Source organism: Carettochelys insculpta, chromosome 8 (genome assembly GCF_033958435.1).
Source record: "Carettochelys insculpta isolate YL-2023 chromosome 8, ASM3395843v1, whole genome shotgun sequence".
NCBI classification, from domain to species: domain Eukaryota; kingdom Metazoa; phylum Chordata; order Testudines; family Carettochelyidae; genus Carettochelys; species Carettochelys insculpta.
Genome location: NC_134144.1, coordinates 63651933 through 63665979, shown reverse-complemented (window position 1 = coordinate 63665979; position 14047 = coordinate 63651933). Strand labels below are relative to the sequence as shown.

Here is a 14047-nt window from a genome sequence, read left to right as displayed (position 1 = left end):
AAAAGTTTGTGGCACAGCTGGGAACTGAAACCCAGTCTCCCAAGTCCCAGTTTAATGCCTTACCAACAGACAACCCGCTTCCTCTCGTGCTTATCTGCATAACTACCAACAGAAATGCACAGTGGTGAGTTTAGGTGGTCCCATAATTCCAGCTGTTGTTTGAACCATTTGTCTTGTTTTCAGCACTACTTTTTCTGAATACACCCATGCCTGCATTCAGTCTCCATATTACACAACAAGCAAAAAGGATTTGTCCTAGTACTAACTTATTCACATCACAGAACGATTGTCCAGCTTTGACCTACTGCCAGGAGCCTAAGTAAAGTTGAAAGTCAATACTGAGGTGGCCTGACAGAGCTGCACAGGGAAGCTTGGATAGGACCTGCCTTTGTTATGCATAGTATAATCCATTCCCGTTAACCACTTGCTTTCCCAGACATTAATGCTTTAGATCAGTGGTTCTTAACCTGGGGCGCACGCACCCCCTGGGGGGTGCGTGATGCCTTTCCTGGAGGTGCAAGACATCCCAGATTTTGTTCCAAGGTAAATCATTGAAAACACAAATTAAGCACAGGCACGTAAGTACAACTACTTTGTTTCGTCAAACCTCTGTATGAATTCAGTTAGCCGCTAACTGTTAGCACGTCAGTCATAGTTTACTTCCACAGCAAAACTCCACAACATCTCTGGGTAGTACTTGGTATTTTTGTATGCCTACTGTACTATTATTAGTGGTGAGTAATAACATTAAATTTTACATATATTTAATATGCATTTAAAACTTCTTAGGCCCCTCCATCTCCATTTTTTATTGTTGCTAAGGGGTGTGAGAACATATTTTGAGAAGCAGAGGGGTGCAGGCTGCAGTAAAGGTTAAGAACCACAGCTTTAGATTAAAAGTTTCACTGCAGTGCTCCTCTCTGCTGATACCATCTACTTACTAAACTCCCTGAGACTCTGCTGAGACTGTACCTTTGCATTCTGACCGCAAACTGAGTCAGACCACAGGCTGCCAAGATGCAGGCTCCATTTCCATGTAGCGGCAGAGTGGTGAGTTTACAAGAAATGCTTGTGGAAGGGCAGGCTGGGTAGACAAAAGATAACTTTCCAAGTGTCTAGTATCAGAGAGATGGTTGTGTTAGTCTGTATCTTTGAGAACAGCAAGAAGTCCTGTGACACCTTATAGACGAGCATATCAGGTGCCACAGGACTTCTTGCTGTTCTTTCCAAGTGTCTATAACTCAAAACCCAAATGAATCAATAGGCCACATCAGACTACTGCCACTACACAGAATCATTACCTGAACTGACAGGCACAGACCCTCACCTAACATCTGGTAGATTGCAGCTGTCAGGGCATACTGTAATTTATTACGAAGTTTACCACCGTTTCCAGCAGCCACCATGCTCTCAGCCCTCCTGATGGCATTGCTCTAAATTCCTCCCAGGTGAGGATCAATACTATTCATGGCCCACAGCATGATAAATTCTATGGAGAATGGCTGGCAGTGAAATGTCTGAGCAGCTGCTCACAATAAGTCAACTTTATTGAAGAACTCATGGGCAGATCATTTTAGTTTTTCAAACCTTTATGACAGAAACGTGTTCCTCTCTCAACTCAGGGGTCATCACAGTCATGAAAAGATGCTGGACTCATGCTTGAGCTTGAAGTATGTATTTGTTTTCTATCAATCTAGGAAGTTACACAACCCTCATCATTTGAATCTGAGCATCTGTTGATCTTTAATAGATTTTATCTCTGTCAGGTAGGGAAGTACTACCCCCATTTTACAGGTAGGGAAGTGATGCAAAAAAGTAGGTTGCGACTCCTCCAAGGAACAGAGATCTCTCTAGCTGGAAATGCAATAAAGCTGAGGCCTCTTAAATCCAAGGCCAGTGCTCTAAGCTGCTAAGCTATTCTTCCCCCTTGTTATTGTGCATTATTCATTACAGGGCTTTATTTATCTGATGAAAGGTGCTTTCTGGATATGTTAAGAATATGAATTTCTTTCAAAAGTAGTTTTTAACCACATGTTCAGAAATTGTAGCTCTAAAATACATCTCTAAATAGCACAATGTGACATTAGGGATTTCTCTCCCCAGCAGAAAATACTGAGTGAAATTCTGTGGTCGGTGTGACCACAAGGTCAGTAATCATAGTGGTGATCCCTCCTAGCTTTAAAACCATTGAAACTATATTTATCACATGCTAGGTTTCTTTACGCTGTACATAGAAATTCAGTGCCAGCTCTCCTGACACATCCTTAGAGCTGTGTGTTCAAACTGGAAAATAGGAAAGTCATGCTGCTTAAAATTATGCCCACTTTCTCTACAAAAAATTGGGCCTGGTGCGTCAGCCTAGGCACTGGCCATCGTCAGTGGATACCTGTGTATAGTGTATACCTGATATATGAGTTAAAAGAAGATTTTAAAATCTGCTGTGACTAGCTTTCTATTCTTTTCAAACACAGCAGAAGTACAGCCAAGAAAGAAAGAAAGATTCACATTCTGAAAAGTCCCTATATCTGAATGTGACAGACCAGTAATCAGTGCGAAGCAGGATGAGGAGATATCTGAATGAAGAAACATTACACAGACGAACTCTCACTGCACCTGCTAATTTCCTGCCCTGGAAGTATTGCATAATACCTGATAAAATATGCACCTTTGGAATGCAGCAACAACTAACTGCCATTCGAACAGCGGGTTATTGAATTAAGGACCGTCCTGAAGCTTATTCATTTCCTACTTAAGTTCTCCTAGCCTTCACATTTTCATTTCCATCTTCTTTTTAAAAAGTAGGACACTGAATCAACTTCAGAAGATTCTATCAATATACTGGAAATATACAATCTGAGTATGTAAATGAATGTGGGTGAATGAATTTTATTGTATTCTTAGCACTAGCCTTCACCTGTTTAAACCCTCTTTTACTGCACTAGCATAGATCCATGCAATGTTCAAGTGATACCAAGGAGCCCAATAATTTATAATGAACCAAGAAAATGAATCTGGGCTTAAAATCTTTCTTTAAAGGTCAGTTTAATATTTTTTGAGGCTTCTGTAGCCTGTACTTAAAATATAAAGGCCTCATACCCCGTTGAACTTAATCACCTCTTAAACCCAGAGATATTTCTTTTCATATTCTATTATTCCCCAACAATATAGCTTTTAAACTTTTGAAACTGTAAACTACATCTGAGATTGTACATAGCAGCCAGGAATGCAAGTTTTAATTCCAGGTGTATTAACCAGCAGGAGCACATTTAAATCCGCACCAGTTTTGTATTTTAATAAAACATAAATGTTGCCACAAAAAGCAGCCTAATAAGGATTGGAAATTAAAAGTAGAATCTGAAGAGGAAAAACAGCCCGAACTTTTCCCTTGTTCCTTTTGCATCACAGGTGATGGGCTACCAAGGTCACCTGAATGACATAAATGCTCTCACTCAACAGGGGCTTAACCTATCCTGGGATACAATTCCAGCCTATTGAGAGGGTTTCATCAGATATTGCCCGTGCAACCTACATTACCTCACAAACTTTGCAATCAGAGCCTAAACTCCTTAGATTCCCAAGGACATCATTCAACGCTCTTTGAAGTCAGTAAGAGTCTTTGCATCAAGTGCAAGAAGGGGCTTTTGGGGTCAGACCTGCACCCGAAGGAAGGTTGTTCTGCAGCTCCTACATGCACTTTCCTTTCCTTTGCAGCCCTTTGTGTTGGAGAAGCAACCGATTCCTCCCATTGCTCAGGAACAGCTTCCCAATGCCTGTGCATCCAACGCCGCCAGGAAGTAGACTGGGGACAAGCCCCCAGCGTCCCCATCGCAGCACCCCGACGTCTCCCCCTTTGCAGCTCACCCCAGCCAGTTAGAATCCCTGAGCCTACCCAGGCCGAGGGGCCAGCAGCTGGCTCGCCCCTATGCAGCACAGCTCCCAGTCCTCTGCTGGGACTTTCCCCAGCCCCGGGGAGCCCTTAGGCCAGAGCCCGGGGGCGGCCCCTGCAGGCAGGGCAGGGTCTGCTGGAGCCGGAGGGCTGGCAGGGGCCCACAGGGGGAGCCACGCGCCAGCGGGACCCACCCACCCCGGAGCAGCAGCGGCACTAGTGCCCGGCTCTCACTCACCCGGGCTGCTGGTGTGTCCTGCCGCGGCCGGCTCCGAGGTGCTGCTGGACACGGGAGGCGCCCAGGGCACGGAGCTCTCCCTCTCCCAGGGAGGCAGCCGGGCAGCCGCCGCTGCAACAGCAACGTCCCGGCTGGAAGACCCCGGCAGCCCCGCGGCCGGCGTGGTGGCTCCGCTGAGCTGGCTCCCAGGAGGGGGGTCGCTGGAGGCGGCGAGGGGGCCCGATCCCGCAGCTTCCCGCACCAGCAGCAGCAGGAGGAGACCAAGTTGGCGGAGCAGCACCGCGCGCGTCGCCCGCATGATGCAGCCGGGGGGCTTCGCATGCCCGGCGCCGAGGCCGGCGGGTAACGCTAGTAAATGGCAGAGCTGCCCCCGGGGGCGAGGGCGCGGGGAAGGGGAGCGAAAGCAGCAGGACGAGCCGGGGGGAGAAGCAGCGGCCGCTGCCCCCGCCTTAAAAAGTTCCCTGGCTCCATGGGGAGGCAGGAGGGGGGGAGCTCATGGTCGAGCCCCTGGGTCACACTGCTTAGTGAGTGGCCGCCTCATGCTAATTACAGGGAGCCCGGGAGCGAAAGGACAGGCACAGGCTCCTCCTAGAGGTTGACATCACCAGCCAAAGCCGCTTCCCCGGCCCCGCTGCTGCCCCGGCCAGCCCGCCTCCGCAGCCCCCTGACCGGGAAGGAGGGGACAGGGACACCTCGGTTTGCATTGAGTTCTGGGGGCTGAGACAGCAGCTGCCGCCAGACGGGTCCCCCTCCATGCGTACAGGGGAGAACGGTGAGATGCCCAGGGGAGGGGGGGTTGGGTGTAGTTTTATTTACACACACCCCCATTCCTGCCTCTGGGCTCCTAGCCAGCCCGGGAGGGGCTCCTGAGCCGTCTCCAATACATGGGCAACACTTAACAGTCCGGGCCTGGTTTGTGCTGGGATAATTCTGCCCCTGCACCCTGTTTTCATATAAACATAATATACAGGTTGAACCTCTCTCCTCCGGCACCCTGGGGATCTGACCCACGTCGGAGGAAAGAATTTGCCAGGCAACAGGAGGTCAATAATGTCAAGCAGCATTACCAACACTTCCACTACTTACTAGGCTCCGAGAAGACATTTAGAGGTAAATTACAGCTAAACAACAGCACTGAACACTAGGGCCAGGGCTGCTGGTTGGAAACAAACTTTATGGGAGCCTGGGAAAGTTGGCCACACCCACAACTAATGGTCCTCTGGCTACATCAAATTATGCTGGATTACGGATGTGGCCAGCTGAGAGTATGCCGGACTAGAGAGGTTCAACCTGAATCAAAAAAACATTTGCATGTGAGCTACCAGGGAGTAAAGGGTGTGGAAGGGTGTGTCAAACCAGTAGTCCCTCAAGTGTGGGATCTTGTCACTTGGCTGTGAACAATACTGCTTTAGAAGCAGCTCAGCATCAGTCCAGTTGCACAACAAACAGTAAACAAGAAGGAAAAGTTTTCCACCTGACCCCTTCTGGTAATCATATGATTTCATGAAGCATGAGATTTAGTTGCTGATGAACCAACCTTTAATTCCCACCCAAGCTGCTTGGGAATTGCCTTTTGCAAAATCAAGCCCTTAGCAAACAGAACTGCACATTCTTTTATTGGCGTAAAGTTATCCAGCCTGGTTTTAAATTCCAGGGCATCATCTGACTCCACAGCCGCCTGCAGTAGTGAATTCCACAAGCTGGCTGCATGCTGTGTGCAGGATTTCCTTTTATTTGTTTTAAAATTACCTACCATTAACTTCATTGAGTGGCCCCTTGTTCTTGTAATGTGAGAGACTATATAAAAGAGCAGCAGATTCCTTTTTACTATACTCTGTAACCTTAAATACCTCTTTTGCACACCTGTCTAAGTTTTCTCTTTCCAAGTCTAAATAAATATCGCGTGGGTAGTTTCTCTTCATATGTAAATCCTGACAGACCTCTAACCTCCATCTCTGCCTTTGTCAGGAACTTTCCAATCTCAGATTTAACTTTCTCAAGGTGCAGCAGTCAAAACTGAAGACATTGCTCCAAAGCAGGGTGCTCCGTTATTCAGTATGTTGTCACTGGAGTAATACAAAAATCTGTCACTGCCTAGACATCCACAGCCGTCACTATGCCACAAACCATGGCCACAGCAACTTTCCAGCTCTTGAAGAGCAGTCAAGCTACAGCAGAATAAGGCTAGCTGGTGGCAATATAGGGCCTATGAGCCTGATGCACACAGTCAATCAGTTCTGATTTTATCCAGCAGGAGGCAGTGGTACATACACACACTAGTCACTTCATTACAATACAGTGGATCTTGTTTGCTATCCTTTTAAAATGTACTCGTGTTATGTTTGTTTATAACTACTACTGCATGCTGATAAACATCTTTATTGAGTCCAGTCACTCCCAACTTGTTGAACACAAAGAATCATGCATGATCTTAAACTCCCATTCTGCCCACAGGTAATGCATTACCTCTGCCATTGGGCTCTGTAATCTCCCCAAGTGGACTGTCTTTTATAGCTCTGTGCTTTTCACAGACTTACCAAAGCTATTTTGCAATTCACCATAATTAAAAAAAAATCTTCCCTGAATTTCCCAACTATATTGGAATTAAACAAATGCAAAATGACTAGGGCATCCAATTATTAACTTTTTCTACTCTGCACACAACAACTTTCATTTTCGTCTTGTTAAAAAACTATAATTACTCCATTCTTAGTTTTAAGTGTTAAGAAACTGAAACAAACAAATTACAAGTACATATCTCACACTGTACATAGAAGACATGGCAAACTGAACATGAGTGAACAAGGCACCATGGAACTATATGAAATGATTTCAAAGCAAGACCTGAAATGAGGCATCAGTTTGTTTCTCAGCTATTCTTCATTAGATTCTCCATTCTTTATTGGATATCTCGTTCAAACAATCCAATAAGTGAGCTTACAGGACGCTATTCATATTTAGTTAAGGGCTGTACTAAGGCTCAGTTCAAATTTATAAAGTAGTTTAAGATTTTTTGGCTAGAATATGAAAGTAATAATGTTAGCCTTTGAAGTGCCCATCCTAATTATACTCACTTAACTACCACTTTCTTTCCTGTCCCTAATAATTACAATTCTTTGTAAACTGCTTTTAGTTTCTGGAATGAAAGTATCTGTAAAGAACAAATGGTAGGTCTCACTACATCCTGTGAGGTAGCCAATTTCTACTTCAGATGTGGGACAAACAAGGCACAGAAATGAATATTGATAAGTTATTTACTTGTTCCCATAATATAAGAACTAGAGGACACCAAATGAAATTAATGGGTAGTAGGTTCAAAACTAATAAAAGAAAATTTTCTTCACACAGCGCACAGTCAACCTGTGGAACTCCTTGCCAGAGGAGGCTGTGAAGGCCAACACTCTAACAGAGTTTAAAAAGGAGCTTGATAAATTTTTGGAGGTTAGGTCCATAAATGGCTATTAGCCAAGGGTAAAGTATGGGGCCCCTAGCGTTTAGTCAAAGGCTGGAGACAGATGGCAGGAGACAAATCGCTTGATCATTGTCTTCGGTTCACCTCCTCTGGGGCACCTGGCACTGGCCACTGTCAGGAGACAGGATACTGGGCTGGATGGACCTTTGGTCTGACCCACTATGGCCATTCATATGTTCTTATGAAGTCTGACATATACACACTCAGATAGCTGGGGAGAGAATATAGCCCAGACAAAGTCCATGTCTACACTAGCAAATCCTTTTGGAAAATCAGGCCTTCTTTCAAAAGAATAAGTGGAGTGTCCACACGCAACATGCGCTCTTTCAAATTCCTTTCGAAAGAACACGGCATTTCTTCCAGAGGCCTCTTCCTCTCCCAAATGAGGAAGAATGCCTTTCTCCAAAAGATTCTTTTGGGAAAAAAAGTGTGTGTAGACGCTCCAGGGGCCATTTGTTCGAAAGAGCGGTCCTCATGGTGCTGGATTTTTCAATCCCTGGACCATTCCTTTGAAAGGGTGGGGGCTGTGTGGATGCTCTTTTTCGAAAGAGCAGATTGCTCATTTGATCTGCTTTTTGTGTGTGGGCATGCTCTTTCGAAAGATCACTGTAGTGCAGACATAGCCAAAGTGGCCACAAAACTTACTTGAGAGCTGAACTCGACCACAGTGTCTGTATACTGATATATCAGAGAACACTCCCTTCATTTCTAATCCATTTCCTTGTTCTCTGCCGTAACTGCCCTCTCCGAAATTGTAAATCCAACAGGCAGGAGGCACGATATTGAACTCATACCTAAAAATGACAAAACATTATTCTGACTATTTTGTTCAACAAGCAAGTTGAGAATAAGATCAGTAAAATGAATACAAAATACATGTTCCTGGAGAATAACTGTGAATTACACTGTGTCAGTATTAAATAGCACATTCTGCCACTGTGCGTATTGCTTAGCTGGGCCATCATTATTTGCAACTGACATTTCTTTAAAATCAGACAAATGAGAGCTAAAAACATATTAATTAAAACCAGAAATGAGCTCAAACTTAAATGAGGATCTGAACATTTCCAGAATTCTATCGTTACGCTGGATAAATTCCTATTTAACAGTTTCAAAACATTATATAGCTCACAATTAACTGTACAGCAAAACACAAGGAAATGTTGAATTAAGGTACCACATTGCCATTGACCTTGAGACATCCTGGTTAAACTTAATATAGGTGCAGGAAAAACAAAAATAGAAGGTGTGTTGGCCTCCTACGACTTCACAGGATGTAAACAAAGTACCTGAAGTCCCACACTGTCACCTGGGGAGTAATACTTGTATTTGCCTTTTACAGCCTACAATAATTGGCAGTCAGTATGCAGAGCTGAGCTGTGGCTAACTGAAACATAAAAGCACATTAACCAGAACAAATGCATTTAATGAGCATCTGACATAGGAAAATCATGCCCTCTCTCTGCCATATGTACAGTGACCATTGGCGTCGTATTAGCAGGTTTTTGAAATGAAAATACCAATATCTATCCTTGCCTGGTTTAAAGCTTTTCCACTACAACTGCCTGATTTGTTACTCTTGCAATTTTATTGTACGCCTAGCAATAGTTTGCATTTTTCTCTAAGCTCAACTCCTGAAGTCACGTGAATACATGAAAATGTCAGTTTTCATTTTTAAAAAAGTAAGTTTGTAGCCCTAACGGCTGCAGAGAAAAGGCTGAAAACATGATTTAAGTGTAGTCTGAAGGTTCTAAACCAGAAGGCAAATAAGAAAAACCCCAAATTGTTATTTTGTAAAAATTCTCATAATTTTAAAGCCACACATTATTTTCAGAGCTTGACTTGCAATTATTGAATGCTTGGGATTGCCAGTAGCTAAATCACAATAATCCTTTGCTCCTTTCTAGCCCCACAGAACTAAGGATTTCAAACCATGTTACAACTATTAGTATTGGCCAGGGTGAGAAATAAACACTGAGCTCAAGATGAAGTGCTGCATGCTGAGGCCTGTAGCCTCAGTATCGAAATTAAAAAATAAGAGTGCTATCTGATCAGTTGTCATGAAAACTACACCGGGGGGGGGGGTGCATCCCCACCCTGTGTCTTGGCTTTATTGATCTGAACTGTGTGAAGGTTGAGAACTGACGCAGTAGTCCTACAGAACTGCATCCTTCACTAATACATTCAAATAATGTGCTCGGTCATTTGCAAGTGATATAAAAGCCAGGCATTTCCCTGTCTTTTCAGGGCCACAGCATCAATGAAAAATTTAAGTGGAAGAAATGGTACCATGTGTCAAATGTGCCCATACTTATCCTGACACAAAATGTTAATCTATTACTATCCTGAACACGCTGTGACCTAAAAATTCCAGCTCTCTCTCTCGCTTTCTGTACACACACACCATATGGAATTAAGAGTGACTAAAAGTTGCACCTCTGAAAACCACACACACTGGTCTGGCAACATTCATGGTCTGACAGGACCACAGGTGCTCCTGAAACAGAGAACTGGGGAGTCTAAGGGCAGGAGGGTCAGTTGGGCCAAAGGCAACAGGGTCAGCACCCCAGCTGGGGACAGCATGGGACTGGGGCTGGAGCCTCAAGGCTGGTCAGGTGGCTGGCAGCAGCTGGGCAAGCAGCCAGGCTTGGGGGGGCAGCAGGGCAGGGTGCCTGCTGGGGTGGTAGCCAGCAGGCAGTGGACTTGGGAGGTCAGTAGCAGGGGACCTCTTCTGGTCTGGCAAATTTTCTTGTTCATGACCAGTCAGGCCCTAATGGTTGCAGACCAGGGAGGTCCAACCTGTAGCCGATTTCCGGTAGCAGATTGAAAGGAAGAATTGTTATCACTGCCTTAAGAAGCTTGTTTGTCTAATATAATTGTATGAAACCTGGTTCTCATCCACTGATTTACTGAATCCCACTTCTCACCCTGTGTGCAGAGAGGAAGAACTTTGTTTCTTTTGCAAACATCTGCACTAGCACTTGTATATTCAGTGGCTGGCTATTGTGCACAAGCCACACAACTTGCATATATCCAGCTGAATACAGTGATGCAGAACATCACAGGAATCCTTAAGTCATCTCCATCACCGTGCCTATCTGATCTATGTAACACCGCTCCCTCACCGGGACGCTGAACTGCTGTGACATTCTGAAAAGTTCAGCAAATCCAGGATATAAACCAAGACTTTGACAATATGCCTCCACTCCAGTATCCTGTGTCCCACAAGTCTATTGGGAACATTCATTTAGCCTCCTGCAATCAGGCTATGATCAGAAGGAGGTGCTGAAAGCTGACTGGGCTACACAAGATTTTAAATATAAGCACCTCGTTCCAAATCCTCCAGAGAAGATTCCTGGGGCTGACCTTCTGTAGTCATCTGTAAACGGAATCCAAATTACGTGGACATGGAATGCAGAAATGGAAAACCAAGGACTCTTGTGTGTGTGTGTGCACGCATGTGCACGCGCATGCACAAACTACCAAACCTATCACTGTCAGCTGCCCAATTTCTAAACATGAAGGAGGCATTATTGCAATACAGTCTGGTATTCCAGATGTAAGCATTTGGCTTGATCAACCTCAAATGAAATTGTTGTTGCTGGTCTACACCAGCCATATGAAAGAAGAAGAAAACAGAACTTGGTATAAGGGCCTGTTCCAGGACTAGCATTCCCAGGTGCTCCAGTACTACAGGTATCAATTGATATAGTGTCATGAGTGCAGTCAGAGCCAACAAGTCCACAAACCTCCATTTGAATTTCCATTTGAAACTGTGCTCACCCAGTGTTAGTTTGGGTAGTGCTAGTGACTTCTAACACTCAGAGCTGACCAAAAAGCATGAACAGCTGCACAGTTAAAATAGAAAAAGAAGCTCTTGCCCTAAGCTTATGAGACAGATTTTGGATCCAATGAAGCTACAGGTGCATTTCTTTACAATTTCATTTTCCAAAGTGCTCTCTCTAGCTGTTTACAATATAGAATTGTGTCTGTTTGCAACAGAAACCTTCCACTTTCACACCACCAACGCACATTCCAAATATTCGTAACCCAAAGCTTTAGGAAGAAATCTCCCAATCCCTTTCCCTAGCCCACTCTCTGTTTTCGTAACAGTGTTCTTGACTCCCACCAGACCAACAATCACAAGAACCCAGCTCCTTGCAGAGAGCCTCCAGTGAACTGCTGTAGGTGCTTGTGGGCAGCAAACACAAGGCTGGAAATGATCAACAATAAAACTGGTTCTTTTATCTTGAAGAAGTAGCGGATTCAACAGAGAACGTCATAGTCACTCAAGAGATGCAGCTGCTGTTTTGACCAAAGGCGGCAAAAAAACTTGCTTTGGAAGGTTTCATGCTTCACAAGCTGCAGAACTGAAAACAACAGCTGTCTCTCACCTTAGTCAGGGCATGCAACTAACACATACACAGAAAGGATTGATCAAGATGCAAGCATGGGATGAGATAAAGGATAGTTATGACGTTGGACTGGGAGCTACAGACTTTCATTCTGGCCCAGCTACAAGACGCCCCATGCAACCTTGCACAAATCACACAGGGGAAGGCCCACTGACTTCAGTGGAGCTATAAGAATTGCCACAAACCAAAGAACTCACCAAGACTTTAAGGCCAGAAAGTACCGTGCAGGAGCAGTGTAACCGTGCAGGAATAGAAGGCAAGCAGGAGCCATACTGTAGTTGGGGAATTGAGATATTACCAGATTAAGGACTTAGGGGGGTTATTACAGGCGGTATATTATAGAGGTCTATAGGTCTATTATAATCTGACCTCCTGAGTCACCCACGCACTCTTGTAATACACCACCAACCCCTTAATCTCATAGTATCTCATTTTCCTAGCTCACTGTTCCTTCCGGCTGTCAGTCAACTACTTAAATTGCAAGCATTTCAGGGCAGGGCCGTCTCTTACTACATGGTTACGTAGCACCTAGCACAATGAAGTCCCCATCTCAGTTGGGGCCTCTAAATGCTACTACAACATGAATAAATAATAAAACATTTAAATGGCTGCTTCACAACACTTTGGGTCTGTTTTGCTAGCAGGACAACTGCATTGGAAGGAGAGGTGTAGAAAATATGCCCAGCCACAAGCTCCCACATTCATATTTCAGTATTATCAATAAACCAACATTCTTCTTGAGATTTGTACATTTGTTTAAATAATTTTTTCCTAGGTTGACTGACTTATTAGCAACATTTATTTCACAGCTTTCTTCTAAAAAAAGCTTCTTATCTATAAATACATGGCTAGCAAAATAGTAACTGCTGATAGCTGAAATCTTTGAAGGAGACTTAGAAACAGAAGTGGCAGGAAATTGTCTCAGTGATAACCAAAGGGTACTTGTCTGGGAGTAGCCTGCACAGAGAACTCTCAAGAGCTATTCTGTGGGCTGACCTTAAGGTAAATTGTATCTTCCTGCAATCCATAGAGAGTCTGGAGTTATTTATCTCCTCAAAGGACGTTACTAACCTGCTGATAGGTTGCTGTAGAGTGGGGAACAGTAACAAATCCCCACCCATCCTCTTCCTTTCCGAAAAGGGCAAGAAAAAAATTTCACACCCATGAAAGTTTCTTTAAAACCAGAGGAATCAAGATGTTTTAGCAAGAGGAGCACAAGGCACAAGCTAATTTTACCAACATTCCTTTTGTTAACATGTAGGATTGCTCAGTTCATGTCAAAAGTTTTTGCTTCTTCCTTCTGTTCACGGGGTGCTCATGAAAGCATCTGGGAACTACCTAGAACTAGACCTTCCAGCTCTGCCAATGTACCTCCATCTTGCCCCAAAACGCAATTGGCTCTTTGAGTGTGTTGTCTCTCTAGAAGAGGGGTCATCAACCCCTGGCACGGGTGCCCAGAGTGGCATGTGAGCCAATTTCACTGGCACATGAAGCAGGAGCTCAGATTCACCCTCCTCCCCCATGCAGCCAAGAGCTCGCTCAAAGCCATGCCACCTGTGGATTAGCAAAAGACCTGCTAATGCTGCCAACCACCACCTAAACGGTATCACTCTGCATCTTATTAATGAAGCTGTTGTAAGTAGGACAATTAGTAACTTGTAAAAATATCACTGGCACTCGGACCATACATAGAAGTCAAAAGTTCAAATTTCAGCACTCCACCTCGGAAAGGTCACTGGCCCTGCTCTAGAACATATTTCATTATGCCATGGGCCGCATTCCACTGATACTGGTTTTCAATGTGGGACTGAGGCACTTAAGTCCTGGATTTAGGTGCCTGAGTCCCATTGTGGATCTGGACCAAGAGAACATTTTCTAGGCCCCTCTCCAATTACTCAAACAACTCTGTCTGCACTATCAGAGCTATAATGAATTCTGTTTAGCAATGATAAAAATCGCTTCTTTGGTCATGTAGACAATTATTAAACTTTAATATTTAAACTTTCCACGATCTGGTGCAGCCTATCCCTTAGTCA

General features: G+C 44.4%; 1 protein-coding gene across 5 annotated transcripts in view; it reads right to left on the bottom strand.

The window, feature by feature from the left end:
• The window catches only part of HEG1 (heart development protein with EGF like domains 1), a 104061-nt gene extending 99286 nt beyond the window's left edge, over positions 1–4775 (bottom strand). For all 5 annotated transcript variants that reach the window (XM_075000926.1, XM_075000930.1, XM_075000927.1 and 2 more), the window contains exon 1: positions 4125–4775. In XM_075000926.1, coding sequence (XP_074857027.1) covers positions 4125–4422 — 298 coding nt within the window. In that variant the 5' untranslated portion in view covers positions 4423–4775. The remainder of the gene's footprint in view (positions 1–4124) is intronic.
• Positions 4776–14047: the final 9272 nt, after the last annotated feature.